The 24530-nt window shown below is 52.2% G+C and overlaps 1 protein-coding gene across 2 annotated transcripts; it reads left to right on the plus strand.

Moving 5' to 3' along the window:
- Window positions 1–15735: 15735 nt before the first annotated feature.
- Window positions 15736–24522, plus strand: LOC116942922 (uncharacterized). Of its 2 annotated transcripts, none has more exons than XM_032955387.2 (5): window positions 15736–15903; window positions 17915–18424; window positions 19550–19636; window positions 20163–20249; window positions 21310–24522. In XM_032955387.2, the coding sequence occupies exons 2-5, from the start codon at window positions 17929–17931 to the stop codon at window positions 21873–21875; spliced, it is 1236 nt and encodes a 411-aa protein (XP_032811278.1). In that variant the 5' UTR covers window positions 15736–15903; window positions 17915–17928; the 3' UTR covers window positions 21876–24522. The 2 variants fall into 2 exon arrangements, with proteins under 2 accessions (XP_032811278.1, XP_032811285.1); XM_032955394.2 differs by lacking the exon at window positions 15736–15903 and adding an exon at window positions 15925–17138.
- Window positions 24523–24530: the final 8 nt, after the last annotated feature.

Below are 24530 nucleotides of genomic sequence, written 5' to 3' on the forward strand. Positions count from 1 at the left end.
TTCGTACGATGCTGTCAGGATCGGTTTGTTAACAGGTACAAATCCAAGAGCAGGCAGAGTGGCCCTTTCATCGAATCTGGCTCTCTTCACCCTGAATTCAGCAAGTGTTGTGTTTTTGTATTCCCCGTCTCCATGCAGCTTCAAGAAGTGTTTCTTTAGTTTTGCCGGTGCAAGACTAGAGTTGCTCAACTTGGCGTTGCAAATCATGCAGATAGGACGCTCACTCCCATCACGTTCCGTGATACATGAGAATCCATGTTGTACATATTCGTCCGACCACTTTCTTCTTTTGCCCGACATAGTTAGTATGGATAAAATATTAAAGAAATCACACGACGTACGACAACAACAGTCACATGTTGACTACTGAGTACGCACTAAATTCCCCGCAGCGCTGATTGGCCAAGCAGTGTAGCATGATCATCTGCAGCCAGTGATGGCCAAGCGGACCGTGTGTGTCATCACAAATTTACACAATAATTCAAGTGTGTCCGGACCTCCGTGGCGGGGGCTCTACCGAACCCCTGAGATCGACTCACCGAACCCCTGGGGTTCGATCGAACCCAGGTTAAGAACCACTGTCATAGAGACTCTCAGAGGAGCAGAGAGCCACACACAGATATATACATCCACATACATCCACAGAGACCCACAGACACGCATAGAGATCCACAGACACGAACAGACACCTACAGACATGCACAAAGACAAACAGACACGTAGTGAGACCCACAGACACGCACAGAGACCCAAATACACGCGCATAGAGCCACGTGCACGCACATAGACTGACAAACACGCACAGAGACACAGAGATGACCACAGAGATGCACAGAGGAGCATAGACCCACAGACACGGATAGAGACGCACAACACCCAGAGAAACTCATAGAGACGTAGAGAGATGCACATACACACTTAAAAATTCACAGATACACCTAGAGACCCACAGACACCCAGAAAGACCCACAAGACACGCACAGAGACTCACAGACACGCACAGAGACCCACAGACAGGAGTGACCCACGGACATGCTCAAAGACCGACAGACAACCCCAGAGACTCACAGAAGCGTATAGACTCACAGACACGCTTAGAGAAGCAGAAACACCCAGAAAGACACGCACAGAGATGCAGAGGCACAGAGAGACCCATATACATAAATAGAGACCCACAGATGCCTTGAAAGACCCACAGACATGCACAGAGATCCACAGATGGGCACAAAGACCCTCAGTCACACAGAACCCGACAAACGACCACAGAGACTCACAGAGAAGCAGAGACCCACAGACACGCATAGAGACCCAGCGAGACGCACAGACATGCACAGATACCAAATACATGCCCAGAGACCCACAGGCACGCATCGAGAACCACAGGCACCCAGATAGACCCACAGACACGCACATAGACCCACATACATCCACAGAGGCCCACAGACGCGCAGAAAGACACACAGACACATACAGAGACCTACATATGACCACAGAGACTGACAGAGAAGTTGAGACCCACAGAGATGCATAGAGACCCACAGACAACCAGAGAGACCCACAAACACGCACAGAGACTCACAGACACTTACAGGGACCCAAAGACATGCATTGAAACCTACAGGCTCCCAGAGACATCCACAGACATGCACGGAGCCACAGAAGCGCACAGAGAGCCACAGACACGCGTGGAGACGCACGGGCACCCAGAGACCCACAGACACGCACAGAGACCCAACTACACGCACATAGAGCCATGTACACGCACATAGACTGACAAACACGCACAGAGACACAGAGATGGCCCGAGAGACGCACAGAGGAGCATAGACCCACAGACACGGATAGAGACGCACAACATCCAGAGAAACTCATAGAGACATAGAGAGATGCACTTTCAAACTTAAAAATTCAGACACACATAGAGACCCACAGACACCCAGAGAAACCCAAAGACACGCACATAGACCCACATACATCCACAGATGGCCACATCCGCGCACAAAGACCCACAGACACATACAGAGACCTATATATGACCACAGAGACTGACAGAGGAGCAGAGACTCACATAGATGCATGGAGATCCACAGACACCCAGAGAGACCCACAGACACGCCCAGAGACTCACAGACACATACAGGGATCCACTGACACGCATGCAGACCCACAGGAACCGAAATACCCACAGACACACACAGAAACGCACAAACACCCATATAGACTCATAGATACACACAGACACACAGAGAGACTCAAAAAACACACACAGAGACCCATACACACGCATAGAGACCCATAGTTACGCAGAGACCATCGGACGCATAAAAAGACCTCACTGAAGATCATAGAGACTCTCAGAGGAGCAGAGAGCCACACACAGATATATACATCCACATACATCCACAGAGACCCACAGACACGCATAGAGATCCACAGACACGAACAGACACCTACAGACATGCACAAAGACAAAAAGACACGTAAAGAGACCCACAGACACGCACAGAGACCCAAATACACGCGCATAGAGCCACGTGCACGCAAATAGACTGACAAACACGCACAGAGACAGAGAGATGACCACAGAGACGCACAGAGAAGCATAGACCCACAGACACGGATAGAGACGCACAACACCCAGATAAACTCATAGAGACGTAGAGAGATGCACAAACACACTTAAAATTCACAGACACACCTAGAGACCCACAGACACCCAGAAAGACCCACAAGACACGCACAGAGACTCACAGACACGCACAGAGACCCACAGACAGGAGTGACCCACAGACACGCTCAAAGACCGACAGACAACCACAGAGACTCACAGAAGCGTATAGACTCACAGACACGCTTAGAAAAGCACAAACACCCAGAAAGACACGCACAGAGATGCACAGGCACAGAGAAACCCATAGACATAAATAGAGACCCACAGATACCTTGAAAGACCCACAGACATGCACAGAGATCCATAGATGGGCACAAAGACCCTCCGACACACAGAACCTGACAAACGACCACAGAGACTCACAGGAGAGCAGAGACGCACATACACACATAGACCCACAAACACACACAGAGACCCACAGACAAGCTCAGAGACCCACAGATATGTATTGAAATCCACAGGCTCCCAGAGAGAACCACAGACATGCACGGAGCCACAGAAGTGCACAGAGACCCACAGACACGCATAGAGACCTAGCGAGATGCACAGACATGGACAGAAAACCATATACATGCCCAGGGACCCACAGGCAAGCATCGAGAACCACAGGCACCCAGAAAGACCCACAGACACGCACATAGATCTACATACATCCACAGAGGGCCACAGACGCGCACAAAGACCCACAGACACATACAGATACCTATATATGACCACAGAGACTGATAGAGGAGCACATAAATGCATAGAGACCCACAGACACCCAGAGAGACCCACAGACAAGCACAGAGTCTCACAAACACATACAAGGATCCACAGACACGCATGCAGACCCACAGGAACCCAAATACCCACAGACACACACAGAGACCCACAAACACCCATATAGACTCATAGATACACACAGAGAGACTCAAAACACACACAGAGACCCATACACACGCATAGAGACCTATAGTCACGCAGAAACCCACGGACGCATAAAGAGACCTCACTGAAGATCATAGAGACTCTCAGAGGAGCATATAGCCACTCACAGATATATACATCCACATACATCCACAGAGACCAACAGACACGCATAGAGGTCCACACACACGAACAGACAACTACAGACATGCACAGAGACAAACAGACACGTACAGAGACCCACAGACACAAACAAATACCCACAGATGACAACAGAGACTCAGAGAAGAGCAGAGACCTACAAACATGCATAGAGACCCACAGACACCCAGAGATACCCACGTATACACAGAGAGACTCACAGACACCCAGAGAGACCCACGTACGATCTCTTCACCACTTACAATACGAATAAAGAGCAGTTTCCACACCAATATCAGCACCTTCACCACTAGAATCAACACGATCGTGACAAACATCATTGTGTAGTGAGTTCCAGGACACGGAGACGGCAGAATAGAAGCAGCACTATGTATTTAAACCTTAACAAGGGTTACACTAGAAGGGGTAGCGGCCCCTCCACCCGTATAACTCAGGAACACACCCCAGGCTCTCTAGCCTAAGCTCTAGGCTCCCAGTTCCTCCTGGTAGGGCTCTAAGGGAGGCTATCAGATCCGGCCCTGGTTAGGCACAGATCTCGGCACCCCGCCGACCAGACTGGCCCTTAGAAGGACTCTGACTCTGGGGCTCTGGGGCCGCACCACTGGCTTGCTGTGCTGGCCCTGAAAAGGGCAGCGGTCACAGGAGTTCCAGGGTCTCACCTAGCTGGCCTTCTTTCTTCACTGGTTGCTTCAGCCTCGGGCCCCACACTCTGCCTCGAGCTCCCTGGCTCCCCGCACTTTATACCCACTGGAGCCTTAGCGGACGTTGTTGTAGCCACCAAGGTGTGGGTGAACCACACCCTCCCGTGCCATGTGTTTATTCCCCATAGCACCCCTACATCACCCCCTCCCGTGTAACCCGCAGCCGTCCCGGCTGCAACAATACTCGAACAATAAACACAACAAACCCCCACCCGTGCGTGCCTCATAAGAACGAACACCCCAATAAATAACCCAACCCACCTATACAAAATTACACTATATACACATATACATTGTACCCCCCCCCCCCCATCAACGCAGCAAGAAAACTTAACAGTGAACAACAAGAGTTACAAGAACCATTATTACAACAAGCGGCGCGTTTTGGCGCGAGTCCGTTTTGTGGGTCCATCGTAGGGGGAGGGTCCGGTCGGCCTGGCAGTGGGCACTGGCTGTGCAGGTGCACCGTCTTCCGTCACCCCGGAAGGGCAAACTCAGTCCCCACCGGGTGGCGCAGGCGCGCTGGAAGCCGTCACTCTTGAGGCGCCTGAAGGTGGAACAGTTAGTGAAGCATCAAGGGCAGGTGACGAAGACGCCGTCCGGGAGTCAGCGGACACATCACATGCTCGGCCCGTGTAATGTGGTGGAGGGATGCGCGGCGCCACAAACAGCTTCAGACGCGAGGGGTGTACGTACCAGCGGCGTTTCCCCCACTGGATACGAACGCACTGCGGCCACATAACCTTCACAATAACCACAGGGCCCCTCCAAGGCCGCAACAATTTCGCCGAGGTCGCCAACGGCACCTGAGGGCAGTGCAGCCAGGTTTGATCGCCTGGCTTCCACGCATGTGTGCGTGATTGGCGCGATCGCAACCTCTCGTTGGCCTTCTGTCGAGAGGAAGAGTTTTGGGCCGCTGCCTCCCGCGCCTCGGTCAACCTCAGGATATTAAATTTAACGTGGTCGGCCAATTTCGATTTTCTGCTGGTTTCCGAGACGCGGAGCTGAGTCGAAATTGGTGGGTCAACGTCGCCACCGTACATCAAAAAGAACGGCGAGAAGCCGGTTGCCGCGTGAGGAGCCATTCTACAGGCGGCCAAAACCCCCGGAATGTGAAGGTCCCAATCGGTCTGGGAGTCACACACCTGGTGACACAACATAGATGTGAGCGTCCTATGCAGCCGCTCCACCATGCCATCGGTTTGTGGGTGATAGGGGGAAGTGCGAATCTTTTTCGTACCAAGAAGCGCACACACCTCGTGCAGAAGGACGCCAGAGAAGTTCTTCCCTTGGTCAGTCAGCAGCCGTTCGGGAGCACCCTTGTCGAGGACATAGCCCTGGACAAAGGCCTCGGCAACGGCTGCTGCTGACTGGTTAGCGAGAGGCCATGCCATAAGCCATCGGGTGAAATATTCCACGCCAACCAGCAGGTACTTGTTACCCCTAGGGGTCGCAGGGAAGGGCCCCAATATATCGAGTGCGACGAGTTCGTTAACCCGAGAGACCGTGATAGATTGTAGCGGTGGGCAGGCGCCTTTCGCTGGTGGTTTTCGTTGGGCGCACTGGGTGCATGCACCCAGGAGGTCATCCACATCCCTTGCCATACCCGGCCAGAAGAAATCCAGCTGGAGCACGGCAAGGGTCTTGTGGGTTCCCAGGTGCAAAAGCCGCTCGTGTGCGGCCCAAACGGCCTTACCCCGCAAAGCGGATGGCACCACAAGCCTGTGACGGCAGGCCCTCCCATCCCAATGCATTAGGAGCCCCTGGAGCAGCCCGTACGAATCAATCCCCGCGACCCCCCGCAACGAACCCCCTGCGCGACGACGCAACGCGAGGAGGGATGCGTCCTCCATCTGGAGGCGCCCCCATTCCGCAACGGACAACCCCAGCAAGGAGTCCGCACCTCCCTCCCCGACAGCACCCTCAGGCAAGGGGTCCTCAGTGGCAGCAGCGAGAACCGGGATATCTAAGGGGGGCTATCCTCTGGCGGCTTACAACGCCCCGATCCCCTGAGAAAAGCGCAATCTGAGGCGGGCGGCAGGCGAGACAGCGCATCCGCATTAGTGTGCTGAGCACCCTTCCGATATGTGGTCGTGAAATCATAATCCTGAAGGATTTCGAGCCATCGGGACAATTGCCCCGAAGGCTGCGTCACCCGCAAGGCATATTGTAATGCCGCATGGTCCGTACGGACAGTGAAATGCCGACCGTACAGGTATGGGCGATACTGTTGCATAAAAAATACAATAGCCAAGAGTTCCCGACGTGTGACACAGTATCTCTGTTCCGCCGGAGACAAAACCCTACTGCCATAAGCCACGACGCGTTCCACACCACAGATCACCTGTGAGAGCACACCCCCAATGCCCGTATTGCTGGCGTCTGTATCGAGCAGGAAGGGTTCCGAAAAATCGGGGTAGCTCAATGGAGGGACCCGCACGAGAGCGTCGCGAAGGGAAAAAAAAGCGACCTCCTCCTCCTGGCCCCAGTGAAATTTCACTCCCTTCGCCGTCAGAGCGTGTAAGGGCTTAGCAATGGTCGCGAAATCCGCGGCGAACCGCCGGTAATAAGACGCAAATCCAATGAAACTCCTGACCTCAGCCACCGAGGTGGGGGTTGGCCAGGAGTTGACACACTGCGTCTTTGCGGGATCGGTGGATATGCCCGAGCGGCTGACGATGTGCCCCAAATAGCGTACGGATTCCCGTAGCAGGTGGCACTTTTGCGGCTTAAATTTCAAATTCGCAGCACGCATTTTGAGGAACACGGCGCGCAAGCGCAAAAGGTGTTCGTCAAATGTCTTGCTGAACACGATGACGTCATCCAGATAGATCAAACAGACGTTCCACTGTAAGCCAGCCAAAACCAGTTCCATAAGGCGCTGAAATGTCGCCGGAGTGGAGTGTAATCCCATAGGTAACCGGTTAAATTGGAATAGGCCATGTGGTGTGCGAAACGCAGTCTTTGGCTTGGACTCATCATCCAATGGGAGTTGCCAGAATCCGGATAACAAGTCCAACGTAGAAAAAAAACGTGCGCCAGCCAGAGCATCCAGAGATTCGTCCATCCGGGGAAGTGGATACGCGTCGGCCACGGAGATCTTATTAAGGCGGCGAAAATCCACACAGAATCGCAAGGACCCATCGTGCTTTTTGACAAGCACTATGGGTGCTCCCCATGGACTGGTGGAAGGGGCTATAATGTCTGCAGCCAGCATGTCATCCACTGCCGATTTGCCATGATCTTTTTCGGCCGGACTTAACCAAAAAGGATTCTGGCATACCGGGGCATTGTCACCCGTGTCAATGTGGTGACGCAACAATTTCGTGCACCCAATGTCATATTTGTGTTTACTAAAGACATCGGAAAATTCCGTCAGAAGGGTGCATAGGCCGGCACGCTGGGAGTCGGACAGATCACTCGTGCCCGAACATAGTGCGTCCATCCAACTATCGTCCCCCTCAGAATGCGGTTGAGCCAGAGGATCGGTCCCCACATTACCCATAACCGTGTCTACCACGGGGACCTACGTCGCGTGCGCAAGCACAGTTCCCTGAGGAACGACGGCCGTCTGTACGCCAACGTTAAGGACGAGGATAAACGGGTCATCGCTCCCCTTAACGAGCGTTTGAGCGGCCACCAGATCCATCCCGTTTTCCCCAGCCTTCGAGGGCCCTAACAGAATTCCCTGGTCCAGAACACCGGGCACGAAAGGCCGACGCAAGCGAAGGGGCACGAGCATTTGCGCCCCGGGAGGTACACGCACCGTCCGAGTGACGAACGCCTGTATCGACGCGCACGCTACCCTTGAGGTGATAGGGGAAGGCAGGAATGTTACCCGTCGGCCCGAGGGAAGCTCGATGCAACCCTAATCAATTAGAATTTTAATCGGCATTTTGCCCAAAAAGTCCGTCCCCAACAAGCACGGAACCGCCAGCGAGGATGAGACTAATATCGGCCCGGAGAGTTTGATATCGCCAATGCAAATTTGTGCTCGAATTTGGCCTATGATACCCAGCGAACCCCCGTTCGCTGCGTAATACGGAACGGTGACTGGGAGCAAGGGGCGGCTTTGAACGGGAAGAATATTATAAATCGAGTCTGACACAATGGTCGCCAAAGCTCCCGTATCGACGAGGATACGCACCTCGACCCCGTCAATGCGACCCGCGACCACGGACGAGCCTGCCGGCGCAGCAACAATGCGGTGGGCCAATTCCGTCCACTGCCCCGGCCCGAGCACCCTCTCGACCCCGCCGCCACCCAACAAACCAATGGGCGTACCCCGAGGCCCGTACACCGAAACGCGCGAGGTGGGGACAGGTGTGTGCACAGGCCGAGCATGTGGGGTGCCGCGACTTGCCGGGTTGCGATGCGGAGGCCTGTAGGCTGGAGCGCCGTCCGACCGTCCCGGCTGTCGTTGACGAGGCGCCCGGCATTCTGCAGCCACATGGCCCTTGCGGCCACAGTTGTAGCACGTGATGAGCGCCTTGGGGTGCTCCTGGCGATCCAGTGTTGTCCAAGCCGGCCTCCCTCCGGATCTCCACTCCACCGGGCGACCCGCCGCGAAGACCTCCTCGGAGGGGGGGATGGTCGGTGTCCCAGCGCACACCGCAGCTGCGCCCTTGGGGACGAGAGGTGATCGACGCTGCGCTATCAAGTGCGCGTGGATGTGTCTTGCTGCCCGCAAGGAGCACATGTCCGCGTCGTCCTCTGCGACGATGACGATCTGTAGCTCCTGGGCCAACGCCAGGAGCTTCTTTGTCACCATCGCGTCCACCCCTTCGCCGTCCATCCGCGGGAAAGCCGCTTTTGCGAGGGCCAGGAGAGCCGTGCGATACGCCAGCGGTGGCTCCTTCTGGCCCCTGCACCGCTCGTGGAAGAGTTTGCGGCAGTCCGACAATGGCCCGTAGACTATGGTGAGGACCTGGAGCGCCGACTGTAGCGTAGATCGCGTTGATCTGGGAGCTGTGATGAGCGTAACAAGGGCGTCATCGTCCAGCATGGCCGGTAGCGCACTCAACGCCTCGTCCGTCCAGCCGGCCATCTCTTGATGAGCGAGAAAGCGGCGTTGAAAGGCCCCCCAGTCGCCGCCGTCTGAAACGAACTCCTTCAACACCGGCAGGCGTTGTTGAAACGATGGCTTAGTCTCTGAGAGGTGCCGCGCGCCATCTCCGGCATCTCCGCCGGTGTTGGAGGGGCTGGGGACACCCATCGGCGGTCGCGCAGGTGATGACGATGCGCCCGCCGATTGGTCCTGACAGCGGGCGTCCGTTGGTGATGACGTCACCACCGCTGATTGGCCCACAGCGTCCACGTGGAGCTGCGACCCTCCAATCGCCGTGGCGGACACTGTCATGGCGGCAAATCCGAAATCTGGTGGCTGTGTTTCGGCAGGAATGGCCGTTGAACGGCGTTCGTCTCTCTGCCGCCTTTGCGCCCGCAGCCCCGCGCGGTTGATTTCCTCCAGCGTGGAAGCCGCGGCATACAGCAGCTCAGCCAGTCGAGAGTGAGCCGCCTGCAACCCGTCCTCCATCGGCGGCCACTCCTCCAGCGGCGGCTGCTGTTGGGGCGTCTGGGGCATCCCAGGATCGTCGGCCGCGGCCTCTGGTGCAATCCCAGGCGAGCCGTCCTCCTCCTGGGGTTCCTGTAATCGGTTTGTACTCCTTGTGTCCATTTTAAGACCACTTCTCACACCAGTTGTAGTGGGTTCCGGGACACGGAGACGGCAGAATAGAAGCAGCACTATTTATTTAAACCTTAACAAGGGTTACACTAGAAGGGGTAGCGGCCCCTCCACCCATATAACTCAGGAACACACCCCAGGCTCTCTAGCCTAAGTTCTAGGCTCCCAGTTCCTCCTGGTAGGGCTCTAAGGGAGGCTATCAGATCCGGCCCTGGTTAGGCACAGATCTCGGCACCCCGCCGACCAGACCGGCCCTTAGAAGGACTCTGACTCTGGGGCTCTGGGGCCGCACCACTGGCTTGCTGTGCCGGCCCTGAAAAGGGCAGCGGTCACAGGAGTTCCAGGGTCTCACCTAGCTGGCCTTCTTTCTTCACTGGTTGCTTCAGCCTCGGGCCCCACACTCTGCCCCGAGCTCCCTGGCTCCCCGCACTTTATACCCACTGGAGCCTTAGCGGACGTTGTTGTAGCCACCAAGGTGTGGGTGAACCACACCCTCCCGTGCCATGTGTTTATTCCCCATAGCACCCCTACAATTGTACCATCCTCAACATCATTACCATCACTTACCTTGGATAAATATCTCGTAGAGAAACTCCCACTCACAAGTGGAAGAGCGAATATCTTGTTGGCGCTGTAGCTCGAAACGCGTGCCTTCTTACAAAGTTAAGCGCCAGACTAACGCGCCAGGTTAGTGACGTCAGTGGTGACGTCACTGCATGCGGGGGACTGCCCAGAGCAGGAGACCACCTGGGCACTAGGAAGGTTGTTACGTTACACAATGCCTGGTGCATTCCCCTGCGGACTCGTGGGTCCCCTGTGTTTAAGTAGAACCTAACCCACCCACTAGATATTATATAGCAATACGTACACGCACCTGCAAAAGTTTTATGTGTGCTTCAGAAATGTAATGTGTATTATTTACATTATGTGTTGTGTGTATACAATGCGTGCTTGAATATGTACATAATTCCACGAAGGTACTTAATATTAAAATATTGATGTGCACGTATGGAAATAGACATACAGGTGCATACATGTGTAGCGGTGTTAACCACGCACTGTTCAGTAACCTGCATTGCCACCAGGTATCAAGGGGGCAGTGCAGCGTTACCTCGGTGTACATAACGGTTGGGGTCAGGCGAGGTGAAGTGGATCGTAGCCACAGTTTGGGGAGAACCAATCAGACAGTTCCACGTGGGAATGTGGGATTGGTTATACCTGGCCACAAACGAGTATAAGAAGGGTGACCGCGGAGAGCTCGGGGAGTTCTCTCCCTACATGAAGACCGAAGCCCGGGCTGAAGACTAACTAGGACCCTGGACCCGGCCTTTCAGCCCTTCTGAGGGCTAAGGCTCGGCATATCCAGTGGTCAGGATCCACCGGGCCAGCGGTGGGTCAGATAGCCTCCCCTAGGCCCCAGCCGGAGTACTCTGGGGTCGGGTGGCGGTAGACATGCAAGTCCCGCCAAGCTAGGAGGCTGTACCTCCTTAGGTATCAAGGAGACCTGTGTGTAGGTTACGCTGAATCCGGAGGCTGTACCTCCATAGGGTATCGGGTGAGGGGACTGGATACCCCTCTGTGTGTTAAGGACTGTATGAAAAATGAATTACAATAAACAGAGTGTGCCCCCTAAGAAGTTTACTCGTCTTTACAACACTACACATGTGTCAGCTTTTATTAATATGCGTACACATGCAACACAACCCCTCCCCCCATCCTCCCATATGGATAATTACATTACAGTACATGTATCTGCAATCTTTTTTACATACAGTATCAAGTATAATGAATACGTATTACATATAATGTAGTGTATATTTTGCCACTACCTCTACTACCACGATCACTATGATCATTATAATCACGATCATCACCGTTGCCATCAGTAACACCATCACTACAATCATGGCCATCAGCAGTATCGCCACTGCCGTTAACTCATCCATCATCATTTCCAGTACAATTAACTACATTACAACCATCACTATCACCACAATTATCATCACCGTCACCGATGACGTGGATGTAAGTTGGACTTCTTTCGCACCGTACATGGCCAACCATGCTAATCGGGCATGCGGGTAACATCTGCCAACACCACAATTTTCATGACTGTCACTAAAGCCATTACGAATAGTATCACTATCATTTCTAAGTGTTCATCACCTCTACAACCAACACCCCACTCTCATTTACCATCTTCAAATTACCATCACCTGTAACACGCAACACGAGCAAGAGCAGCTTCTCGACCACGATCAGCGCCATCACCACTACTATCAACACAATCATGACCAACATCGTTGTCCATTCTCCAAACTTACCTCTCACTGACGCGATGGGATAACATTTAATAACATTCAAAATGCTCACAAGTGGCAGAGCCAGTATCTGGCTCTGTAGAGCCAGTATCTGGCTCTGCCAAAGAGACTCAGAGAGATCCACACATGCGCAGATCTTCACAGACATGTACTTAGACCCACATACACACAAAGAGAACGACAGATGACCACAGAGACTCACAGAGGAGAAGATACCCACAGACATGCATAGAGATGTACAAACACCCAGAAGACTCATAGACACGCACAGCGACGCACAGACACACAGAGACCCACAGACATACATCGAGACCCACAGATACCCAGGGAGACCCGCAGACACGCACAGAGACCCACAGACCTGCACAGAGACCCACAGGCACTCAGAAACCCACAGACACGCACACAGACCCACATACACAACAACAACCGCCATTCGCCATTAAGTGGTGGTGACGTCACCATGACGCTTGTGCCAGGCTATGTGCACCTTGAGGCCACGTGAAGTGTCGAACGCCCGCTGGCAGGAGGTCACGGCGCAGACCCAGGTGCCACGGGTCGACTGACTGAGATGACTGGCTGATGCAACACCTGTGCCCCCTACTGTGCCAACTTGCTGTGCTTTAGCCACCCGGCGCTCCGCTCGTTGTTGTGAGCGTCGCTCCTCCGCCCTCTGTTGTTGTAGGAGGACGACTGCCTCCAACTACCCAGTAGCGTCCTTCACGAGCCTCCTCCACAGAGGCCGATCTTGACACCGCTGGTACCAGTCATCGGCAAGTCCACTCAGCTCCACGTCCTCCTGTACCACATCACTTTATCTCTTCTTTTGCCCTTGCCGCGCCCGTTTAGCCCCCTCGATCCGGCCAAACAAAAGCTGTTTGGGCATGTGGTGGCTGGGCATGCGGGTTGCATGACCCAGCCAACGTAGCCTTGCCTGCCGGAGGAGCTCACCAATGGGACTTTGTCCACATCTATCAAGGATTTGTGAGCTCCTCACACAATCCAGCCTGGTTAAACCCAGGATGGATCGTAGGCAGACCAGCCTAAATGTTTCTAACTGGCGAAGATGTTCCATTAGGGGGGCCCACGTTTTGCAAGGGTAGAGAAGGGAGGGAATGATTGTGGCCGAGAAGACCTGAAGCTTCATGTGGAGCAACAGACCTGGTAGCTTCCACACAGCGTTATGCAACCGATGAAAAGATAATGCCGCTCGACTGATTCGGAGTGAGACCTCTGCTGTCAAACCAGGGCCGGTCATGAGCACACTGCCCAGGTATGGGAAACTCTCCACTCTCTCCACAACTGCCCCATCACCAATTGGGAGTTGTGGGGGTGGAGTGTCCGATGGTACAAAATACCCAAGCAAGTGCTAAGTTTTGGTGGGGCTGATGGTAAGGCCCCACCTCCTATTGGCAAGCTCCAGGTTCAGCAGCAGCGCCTCCAACTCCTCCTCTGAGTGAGCAGCAATTATCAGATCATCGGCATACATAACATAGTTGACCAATAGGGAGCCATCCCTTGACCGCACCCGGGCATCGATCAGCCTCCCATTGTATATGTACCAGATGGAAATTCCTCCGGAACAGGTATTGAAGGCTTCACAAACTACGTGGTCGAAATAGGTGTAAAATAATGTGGGAGCCAGAGGACATCCCTGTCGCACCCCAAGGTGTACAGGGAATGGCTCTGACTCCCGACCACGTAGTTTTACCCGGGCCCGCTCACCATCATGAAGGTCCTTAATGATCGTGAGCAGAGGGTCAGGGACTCCAAAAGCACGAAGAACAACCCAGAGCCAAGGCCTACTGATGGTATCATAGGCCTTGACCAGGTCAATAAAGCAGAGATGTAGGTCTTGTGGGAATTCCCTACACCTCTGCTGTAGCAGACGGACAGAAAATATGGCATCTGTGCAGGACTGCCCTTTACTGAAACCGCATTGGGGCTCCGCAAGCCTCTTCTCAGCGTGCCTAGCAAGGCGATGTTGTATAATCCTTGCCAGGACCTTTCCCGGCACACTGAGGAGTGAGATGTCCCTGTAGTTGTTACAGTCTGTGCAGTCCCCCCCCACCCCTTAAAGAGGGGGACCACCAGGACATTCTTCCAATCCTGCGGAACCCGTCCAGTGGTCCAGACTGTTGTTATGATGTCATGTTTTTTTGGATGAGATCGCGTAAATATAAATGTGTCGTTAAATTCGTCACCACCCCGACGCGGCCAATTAGTAAGGTGTGTCACGTAACGAGAACGTGCCAATTAATTACTGGAACAGCAACACCGGTGTGTTGGAGAGTAAACCCACAACATTCCCAATTTGAGTGCGACGTTTCGCCAATAATTACAACTAGCTTCATCAGGCGACAGCCAGATTTGTTTAGTTCTTAAATGGAGGGATAAAAGTCGTCACCTGTGACCCAATCAGGTGCGAATGGTAGAGTTAGGTGGGGGGGGGTTAATGTATGCATATAGATTACAATCAATATCTATTACCGGTAGGGTTATTAATTCGGTAATCGTGGCGTGTTTTACAAAAATGTACACTTGATTTGGAGCTTTTAGTGACTGCAGGAATTACTTTTTGGTTCTTTCGGTAAAGTCACGTAGAAAGAAAATAAATTAAAAAATAAAATACGACGTTTCGATTGCAACACAAGCAATCATCATCAGGTACGAATGAAGAAACCTAGTAAACTTAGAAATTGTAATGCAATACAACACAAAGAGTCGGCTAACATAACAGTAACGTAATCAACCAGGTAGGGTGTTGACTGTTATGTTAGCCGACTCTCTGTGTAGTATTGCATTACATTTTTAAGTTTACTAGGTTTGTTTCCGCTTTCATTTGTACCTGTTCTATTATTTAATTTATTTTCTTTCTACGTGACTTTACCGAAAGAACCCAAATGTAACACATTTACATTTACGCGATGTAACACACAAAAAACTGGATGATGTACTATGGCGTAAATACGGAATCGGGGTGTGGGGTGTGTGGGGCTTGTGGGGGGGGGGGGGTGTGGCCTGTGCGGGGTGGGGGTGTGGGGGGTGTGGGGCGTGTGCGGGGTGGGGGTGCGGGGCGTGTGGGCGGTGCGGGGCGTGTGGGCGGGGCGTGTGGGAGGGGTGGGACGTGTGGGCGGTGCGGGGCGTGTGGGCGGTGCGGGGCGTGTGGGCGGGGCGTGTGCGAGGGGTGGGACGTGTGGGCGGTGCGGGGCGTGTGGGCGGTACTGGGCGTGTGGGCGGTGCGGGGCGTGTGGGCGGTGCGGGGCGTGTGGGCGGTGCGGGGCGTGTGGGCCCCGCCTCATTCATTTTTCCGGGTTCCCGCCTCTTGGGCAGGTCGCGTTCGCGCTCCGCGCTCTGCGCTGGGGCCTTCTTCACTCGCGCGGAATCAGGAAGACAAAAAAAAACCAAAGGGGCAGCGCCGTCTCCTCGTTCTTCTCCCCAGGGCTGAGCGACGTGAGTGGCGGAGACACCGAGCCAGGGGCCCCACGATGCCCTTCCGTGAGATGCGACCGCTGGCACGTCGGTGCGGTCTGCGAGATACAAACCGCCCGAGGTCTATCGGGTCTATGAAATGCAAACGCGGTGTTACTGTATGCAAACTCGTCAACCCGTACCGTATTCTTGTACAGGGGACATCGAGTACAGTATTCAGGTCCATACTGGCGTACTAGCAGGTTCATAACGGGCAAAGTACATTGTCTATTTGAGTTTCTCCCTTTTTAATGGGACTTTGTAGGCTGAATGTTCAGATTCATAACGGCAACGTGGTGACCAGTAAGGTCTCAATTTATAACACGCAGGCTTTCGCGACCAATATTATTCATGATAAAGGTTTTTGGGTTAGATCGCGTTGTTTATAAATGTGTCGAAACCCTCCACCACCCGACACGGCCAATCAGCAAAATAAAGTGTCATGTTGACAAAAGACAATTAGTTCACTACTTTAACGCGACCTAACCCAAAAACCTTTATTATGAGTAAGGTCTCAATTGGTCCGTAATAAGAGAGGGCACTGATAAGGAAGTTGACATGAATGGGTAAATGCGGAACTTGATTACTTGCAAAAGGTATTTTTTTTTTAATTTGGTGATTAAAACAACGTTATAATGTTTGGAAACGCCAATTCGGCCCTGTCACTCCACTGCTGGATGAGGGGCCCTCTATCGCCATAGCTGCTCAGTGCGGGCTTGTCAAGTCGGATAGGCGCGGTTGGCCACGTACGGTGCGAAAGAAGTTCAACGTACATGTCGGACAGCAGCATAATACAGTACACAACTTTTTTTAAAAAATGCCCAGTTCTTTGCTGTCTACCGTGTGACCCCCCTCCACCGCAGCCTATAACACCTGCGTTCTGCCTGGTGGTCACCTGTACAAGTAGAATTCTAGGACAACCGTATTCCGGCTTGGGATCTCACGAGATCGGGCGCGTCCCCTCCCCCCCCATCTGTGATTTTATCATCGTACACGTGCAGTCGCATTTTAAGACATTGCCCCAAACAAGGAGCGGTACACGAAGATCCTGGACGAAAGGAGGCATTTTTATCGTGAATAGAAGAACTATGAAGCAGTCAGTCATGTGCAGCAGCAGCAAACAACAAAAAAAAGAGTCGCTGGTTTCTTGGAACAGGGCCAGAGAGTACGCGGAACTCCTCCTACTTACGAACGAGTTAGGTTCCAGAGGTCTGTTCGTAAGTCCAACTTTACTCCCGTCGATTCTAAACGCGTTGTACGATGTGTGCACTAAACACGGGGAATGGATTTAAAAGTTGTGTAATCTGTAGATATAGATGCAGCTGGTTCTTAATGTTCTGCAGATGTAGATGCCGCCGCCACCACCATCTGTTGCGTAGCGGTTGAACTTGCAACTCTAGGTCTGAACAGGCAACTGGACATACGGGCAGGTTCATATTATCTGAAAGTTCGTAAGTCGAATGTTCCTAAGTAGAGGAGTCCCTGTACTCGACAATGCTAATCGAACCGCTGATTAGCACGGTTGGCCACATACGGCACAAAAGATGTTCAACATAGGTACATACAAGGGAGTTCCAGATCGTGGGGTCAGCAGAGGAAAGTGGGCACATCCTTCCACTCGGCAAAGATTGACTGGGAACTTGGGACAAAAATCCTTGGTTATTGGAGCTGAGAGTGTGTGTGTGGAGGGGGGGGGTATGGTGAGTTGAGCGGTTAAGAGTGTGTGGAGAGAGCAGAGTGAGATGAGTGGGAAGTAAATGGAGATTAAATGGGAGAGAGAGGCAGGGGCGAGTCCATCAAAGGGCTTGAATATAGTGAGCGGGTTCAGGAAGTTATCTGGGATTGGACTGGGGGAGGTCGTGATGGGATTGGAGGACAGGTAGGTTTTGTATTCATTTGGAGTATTTGGAGGTCATATGAGGTGTGGTATTGTTCCGCTTCTACTGCGGAATGTAAACCAATGAAATTGAATATCCACATCTTCTCCCCACAGACGAATCGTACAGAATGGCGTGTGCAGTGGCCACCCCGGTGCTGGAGCCTAGCGGGGACTTCCCGGCGTGGCTGGAGGCGCAGGGCGTGAACGCGGAGGTGGCCCGGGCCATGGACTCCGAGCTGGGCATCCGGGACTACGGGGTCCTGCGCGCCTGCGTCGGGGACGGCCTCGTGCGGGCCGAGCTGCTGGCCGCGGCGCGCGACCGCCTGCCCTTCGGTTTCTACGCCGTGCTGCGGCAGGTGGTGAAGGCCCTGCAGGGCGCCGAGCACCACGACGCTGGGACGCCGCACTGGGACAACGCTGCCGCTTCCGCCCCTGGCGACGTGACCCTGGGAGGCCTGGTGGAAGTGCTGCTCGCCCTGTTCAAAGGCTTGAGCCGGGAGCTGCTGCTGTCCGTGCAGAGGCTGAGTGATTGGGATGGAGTTCAGTATCCTAAAGCTTCGTTAGACACAGATGTGTTCAGTCAAGAAGATTTGACAGCTGAAATGGAAGATGATCTAATACATGGTATTTATACATTACCCTGTCAGTAATACTATCATACTACATAAGAAACACTTTTCTGGCTGGTTTCCTGCCGGGATTCCTGGCTGGCGCTCAGCCAAGTGATCGGGCGCGGTGGTGACGTCATCCGCAACCCACAGCTTTTGAGCTGGGTGTGTGTGCTGACGTCACACCCCCCCCCCCCATGCACCCTCCACCCTGGACGTGTATCCTGTGCAAATGCACGGGATACACTGTCATACAATCATGCTATATTGGAAAAAAATATATGCTGGCTGGAGGGATGGACGTTCATATCCAAAAGGACATGCTGGCTGCTAATATTACAGATAAAATGTATAAAGGTGCAAACTGCAATGACTTGTTCACGCCACTGCTGGCAGGAGCTCCATTAGAGGGAACTCTAGAGAACCCCTCATAGAGAACATGCCCTAGTCTTGCACACTGGCCAGAGATCTTGCAAGAGGTGAGATAAGGTACACTTTATCCCACCGCACGCAGCTTGCCAATGGACTGTGGTGTACCCATTCTGCTGGCTAGACAGAGGCGTCGTGATTTAAGAAACTCAAGCTATCACCTCAGCTGTCGCACTCTCGCAGATCGAGTCGAACTGGCAAAAATCTGGATTGCAAGTCCTGTGTGCCAAGCATTACACCATGGCAGCATCCATTATAAAGTAATGTTCTTCTGATTTGTCAATTTTAGAAATTAAGTGACAATGTCAGGAGAGAACAAGCACAAAACTCGCCATTCCAGTGACGGCTCAAAATTGCTTCGAGTTATGTCGATACCGAGGTGACGTATGGTCAAACAGCCCCATTGAAAAACGTGACGTGGGGCACCATCCAGCACTGGAGTGGCAAAGAGCCGTAAATTGTTATGATTTTATCATTTAAATCTTGACCACAGACCAAACTATATTTTTGTGCTAAAATTCATATTTTGTAGCCTTCCAATGTGATGTGGGGTTGTACCACATGATGTTTGGAATTTTGCTCCCAAGTGCTGGGAGATTTTTCAGCCATTCTAGAATTTTACTTCCATTATATATAAAAAATAATCACTCAATCAATTACGACCATACTGTCTGTATAAAACATGTCGATGTGTTATTTGGGTTTGTTGCAGATGAGCCAGAAGAGATAGAAGATCCAGTCGATGATGACTTAAAACATAACTTGACAGTGAACCTTTTTAAAATGGAGCCCTTTCCAGGTACAGCCATTACCTTCATTAATCAAATATGCAACACATTCACCATATGTAGCAACTTTTGTGAACCCAGTTCCAAGACCTTCCTGTACTCTGCCTATGACTCCCCGACTTCCATCCATGAAGTATCTGAAATGTACTTTTTTCCCCATCCACAACTGGATGAGGGGCCTCCCCAGTCTGCGAATCATGGGAATTATTTGACCACCCTTCACGATGCACAGTGCAGGTTGATGACGGGTGGAACATAGACATGGCAGTACGGTGCAGTACAACAATGAATTTGGCTGCACTGCCGTCTTCTGCCCACCACGTAGCCCCGAAGTATATAAAAAAACCTTGTTATGGTGGTTAACCAACCAACCACTGTCCAGGTTCAAAGAGCCTGATTAGCTTCTGAGATCTAACGGGATCAGGTGCATTCTAGGCGATTTGGTTAGACATAAATGACAGCCCGCAAATTGCCTGAAACATTTTTGTGGCATGTCTTGTCTGACCGTCATTCGTTCTTGTCCGACGCGTTTTCCAGATGCCGTCACTGATTTCACAAATCCCGTGCTGATACCTCAACCGTCGCAGTGCAACTCTGAAGCGCAAGCTACAAATGAGCAACTCGGTAAGAGATCGAGTTAGGTTGCAGACGTGCAACACTGATGCAGTTTAAAGGGTGACTTTAAGTACATGAGACTCGATGCAGATCAGCGCCAGCATCATCGTGAGATTGTGTTCGCACCGCATCGCCTCCTCTCCCAGCAAAATTTTTCTCATTGAGAGTAGGTTTGAGGCCAGATCGATGGTTAGCGCAACGCTTTAATTAACCCTACGACCTGAGTTTGATTCCCACCTGGGCTAACCTCATTGGCGAGTGATATCCGAACCCGTGCCTGCACCGCCTTCCCCATCGCCAACCCACTCTTTAGTACAGTCACATGACCCCAGTGAATGACACTTGGGAAGAACACTTTGTTAATCCAGCAGTGGATTAACAAAGGGATGTGAACTACGATTACATATTTATAAAAACAAGCCGACCCATGGAAAAGCTGATTTTGTTTCAATCAAACTACTATATACCCTCCAATCTCTAATCAATCTTTACAATAGGTGTAGTTTTAACATAGGATATTAAATGTTGGGCTTGCATCTCATCACTTTTCCCACTCATAACAAGCTCATTACATGTATGTGTATATTATAGAGGATTTTTATAAGTATATGGACAATATATATGTGCACTTACTGATTCAGTCGCTCACTGATGGTCAGTAACTTCATCACTTATTGTATCATTCCTGCTATGTTCCCATGAACCTCACTCATTTATTCCTCCACCAATATTGAGGACTGGGTCTACCACACTGTTTTTTGCCACCATATTGCTTGTGGAAACGCTGCTCTTTCTGCTTCTTTCCTTGCACTGCTTGTCTTTGGAATACCACTGCTATCGTCGAATTTCCCAAGTTCTTATAACCTTGCTCAATAACTAATTATCTTTTACAGCTTCAATTATGCTATTTATTGCTGACTACCTGGTGTCTTTGGGACCCAGGAGTCTGTACTCGGCGTTCGTTATGAAAATACATAAATGCATTGTAGTCTTTTTTTTACTGCTACAAAATCTAATTGGTGGCATCGGCTTTGGCCATGATGACATCTTGATTGACTTTCTGGTAAAGGTGAACATCATTTGGCTGACCATCCCGGAATCTTGATCCAGAACGTGACTTCACTGCCAGCATCGGGCACAACCGCTGCGTTCACTCAACCTTATCCGTGGCCTCAGCAAGAGGCGGCTGAAACATATGGTGAAGAAACTGCCGCCAAGAAAAAATCCCATCCACCGAAGCAGCAACGCTCATTTGCATCGAGCAACAGGAAAACGAACCCGGGAATCCACAGAGAGCGGGCCGCCTCCGTTGGCAAGAATGGACCGTACGTGTTAAAACGCCCGAAGGCGGATATGCTGGAGGGCACCAAAGAGAAGCCGTACCAGTGCGAGCTGTGCGGCTGGAGCTACTCCCACACCTCCAACCTGAAGCGTCACCTACGCACGCACACAGGCGAGCGGCCGTACCGCTGCAACGTGTGCGGAAAGACGTTCTCGCAGAGCTGCCACATGAGGTCGCACAAGCGCACGCACACGGGCGAGCGGCCGTACCGCTGTGACGTGTGCGGCAAGACGTTCACGCGCTCCACCATGCTGCGATTCCACCAGTGTGCGGACGTGGAACACTTCCCGTGAGCGAGTGAAATGTAGGAGCTACACGAACGAGCCGGGTCTGCGACTTCAGTTGATTAGTCTGTAATATAAATAACGCTATTTCTGCGTTGGAATAGGGCCATGGTTTTGGTGGAGTGTTCTTGCCCGTGCTGTGTCCTGTAACTAACCACACGGAGACGTCTGCTGGAGGCAACACGTTTATTATAACAACTCTTAACACTCTGTTAACACTACTCTGTTACCCACTACTCTGTTAACACGGAGGGGTACGGCTCCTTCCACTCTGGATAGCCGAAGGCGGAGACAGCCTCCCTTCTAGTGTACTCTACCCACTCCGGGCGACGGCGGCTAGGGGAAGGCTGGACCGACCGACCCACCCAGGATACGGGACTCACCCTGGACCGCTAAAACCCTAGCTTAGCGAGGGCCTCGGGGAGGGTCCCAGGGGGTCCGAGCTACCTCGGCTCCGCTACAACCGGCTTAACGGAGCCTTGGTTGAGCGTCCCTGGGTGCCGGTCGGGTCTTCAGATCTTCAGATGTCTTCGAGCTTGAGTTGGTGAATATTGCCTCGATCGTCCCCAGGTCGGGGTCACCCCTCCCCTCATGACCCCCCCGCTAGAACCTTCTGGAAGGTCTGTCGGCCCGTGAGCGTGGTGGCAGGTCAGCTGCCCACAGCGCCTTATTACGGCGCAACACCTATATGTATATATGTTGAACTTCTTTCGCACCGTATGTAGCCAACTGTGTTAATGGTGAGGGGGAAGGACAGCAAGCTAAACACAAAGCAGTTGTAAATAAATGAGTTTTCAATCTAGATTTAAAAGTGCAAAGCTCCAGTGGCCTCCTTGCCTATAATAATCGTAATTTACACTTAGAAAGTGCGTTTCACCCAGAGGTCGCAAGGTTGTACAAAGCTAAAAGCAAGGAAGTGGTGGGTGGGGGGTCCCCCTCAGCCCCCACCCCTGTCGGCCCGTGAGCGTGGTGGCAGGTCAGCTGCCCACAGCGCCTTATTACGGCGCAACATCACCCCCCCCCCCTCCGTAGCACCCAGCTGTCTCGGCTGGCAACAATTTCAAAGTGTAAATTAACGAAAGGGAAAAAATACGCACGCCTCAACAGGAACAAACAAGAACCTAATCATAAATACCCTAAACCACTTGTACAAACTTACACCATATACATGCGTTAATCAACGAAGAGGTGAAGCAATGATGCGTGAACAAATGTACCCCCCAAACCAGTGCAATAATGTCAGAGCAACGTGTGCCTGGTTCAATGTGGAGTGTGACTTGTAAGCGAGTCGGGGGTGATGAAAATCTGTGAGTCCGGGACCGGGTCCTCATGGCCGGGCCGCCTTTTGAGCACGGCCCCCCCCAAGGCGGTGGGACCCGTGGGTGCCGGTGATGGCGACATGTCAGGGGGTCGTTCGGGATGGGTGTCCGGGGGTGCGGGGGAGCTCCTTTCGGCTTGATGCGGTGGAGCTGACGTCAATGACGCCCGTGCAGGCGTCGGTCATGCGGCGCCTGGGGAAAGGGCCAATTGTAGCTCCGCATCAGCAGGCATGCAGCCCGGCTCGTCGGACAACTCACCACAACTGGCTCGGACTAAGGGGGGATGAAACAGGAGCACGTGACACAAAGATCGGCTTTAGACGCGACGGATGCATGTACCGGCTGCGGCGACCCCACGGAAGCTGCACGCATTAGGGCCGGACCACACACACCACGTCAATGACGTTTCGGGCGCAACACAAGCGTCCGTCATCAGATGGGACAACCACAGCAAGAAACAATTGCTGAAGTGGGCAAAAGGGCTGCTGCAACAAGAGGCCATATAGGCAAAAGAAGGGGGGAGGAGCCAGGGAGGAGAGACAGGGAGGGTGGGAGTGTGGTGTAGGGGGAGTGAAGGCTACAAGACACAAGTTCGGCAAAAAAATGCCGGGGAGGGGAAGTGGCGGGGGGGGGGCTAGGAGTGGGAGGGTTATTTTATACCTACGTGACTTTTTCGAAAGAACCAAAGAGTATGGATCTCTGCAGTCACGAAAACTTCAAATCTAGATTAAATAGACCTCTGATTAAAGTTGTTTTTAATTTAAATGTGGAGACACCAAACGGAGTTCTGCTTATGTACAATTTTCATTGAGGGTGGCTCTCACAGGTCAAGAGTGCGGAGCTGGAACTGCTGCGATTTTCTAAGTTCGATTATCTGCGTCTATCCACGCTTCGTTGCTTGCACGAACTGAAGCGCTGTGTGTGGATAACAGGATCTGCCGATAGCTTCCTCCTACGTCATTCTGTATTCGAGGGTCTTCACTGAACGGTGTGATGGATATGCCTTTAAGTGTTGTTCAGAATTATATTTCTAATTAATATTGAGCGGTGTTTTCCGTGGAAAGTCTGAAGCAGTTTTTATTATATATTTGCACTATGCACAAATTACTATCTTTTTGCGTAGTGTCAAAAGTAAATCTAGGTGATACCTTTTCACGGAAGTAATAAACATCGACTGAATAAATAATGTTCTGGTGACTGTATTCGAGAAAAAGGCATACATATTCATGGAGAAACATAAGCATCTCATATTTGCTGATGACAGAAAATATGACCGTTGTCAGATGGAAATGACCTGCGGGGAAAAGTTATGATTTAATAAAGAGTCTGAAATCTTGTGTTTGGG

Source organism: Petromyzon marinus, chromosome 1, assembly GCF_048934315.1.
Source record: "Petromyzon marinus isolate PM22_M1 ecotype Great Lakes invasive population chromosome 1, UKy_Petmar_22M1.pri1.0, whole genome shotgun sequence".
NCBI lineage: Eukaryota > Metazoa > Chordata > Hyperoartia > Petromyzontiformes > Petromyzontidae > Petromyzon > Petromyzon marinus.